The sequence below is a fragment of the Apaloderma vittatum genome, unplaced genomic scaffold (assembly GCF_000703405.1).
Source record: "Apaloderma vittatum isolate BGI_N311 unplaced genomic scaffold, ASM70340v1 scaffold30002, whole genome shotgun sequence".
In the NCBI taxonomy this organism is placed as follows: domain Eukaryota; kingdom Metazoa; phylum Chordata; class Aves; order Trogoniformes; family Trogonidae; genus Apaloderma; species Apaloderma vittatum.
The window spans coordinates 2,326-2,877 of record NW_009704573.1 but is presented as its reverse complement, the minus strand read 5'-3'; the positions used below and the strand labels follow the sequence as shown (position 1 = coordinate 2,877).

The 552-nt window shown below is 55.1% G+C and overlaps 1 protein-coding gene across 1 annotated transcript in view; it reads left to right on the top strand.

The window, feature by feature from the left end:
• Positions 1–378: 378 nt before the first annotated feature.
• Positions 379–552, top strand: part of LOC104270672 (myosin regulatory light chain 2A, cardiac muscle isoform) — a gene marked incomplete at its 5' end in the record, with an annotated part of 1,391 nt that continues 1,217 nt past the window's right edge. The window contains one exon of the mRNA XM_009865100.1: positions 379–483. Within this exon, the coding sequence (XP_009863402.1) occupies positions 379–483 (105 nt within the window). The remainder of the gene's footprint in view (positions 484–552) is intronic.

Genomic DNA, 552 nt, shown 5'->3' with positions numbered 1-552 from the left:
TTCATTTCTGACACCAGCGGGCAGGGGGAACCACAGTGCTGGTGGGTTTGACCTGAAATATCTTCCAAGGAGGGCCGAAGCAAGCTGATCCATGGGGCAGTGAGGGAAGGAAGCAGTTCAGTCCCTTTGCTGAGAAACCAGCCCACACGTTCATTGCTAGCACATGATTCTCCCATCTTCACTTCTGCTACTGCTGCTCTCGTCAGAGGTTGTTCGTTCCCCAGGGCTTTGCTTCTCCCCTCAGATGGGGGAAAAATCTCCAGGGGAAGGCTCCTGTGGTATGTTTTAGCCTCCGGCACATAGAGCAGAGCCCGGAGGTCTGCACCCCTTTGCAGCTGGACAGGGATACTCGACTTACCCAATGCTGCTCTCCCCTAGGGCGCCTGAATGTGAAAAACAAGGAGATTGATGAGATGATAAAGGAGGCACCTGGCTCAATCAACTTCACCGTGTTCCTCACCATGTTTGGCGAGAAACTCAAGGGTGAGGGCGCACCCGGGAAGCTGGGGACGGAGTTGGTGGACACTCGCACCATCGCCGATATCTCACGGG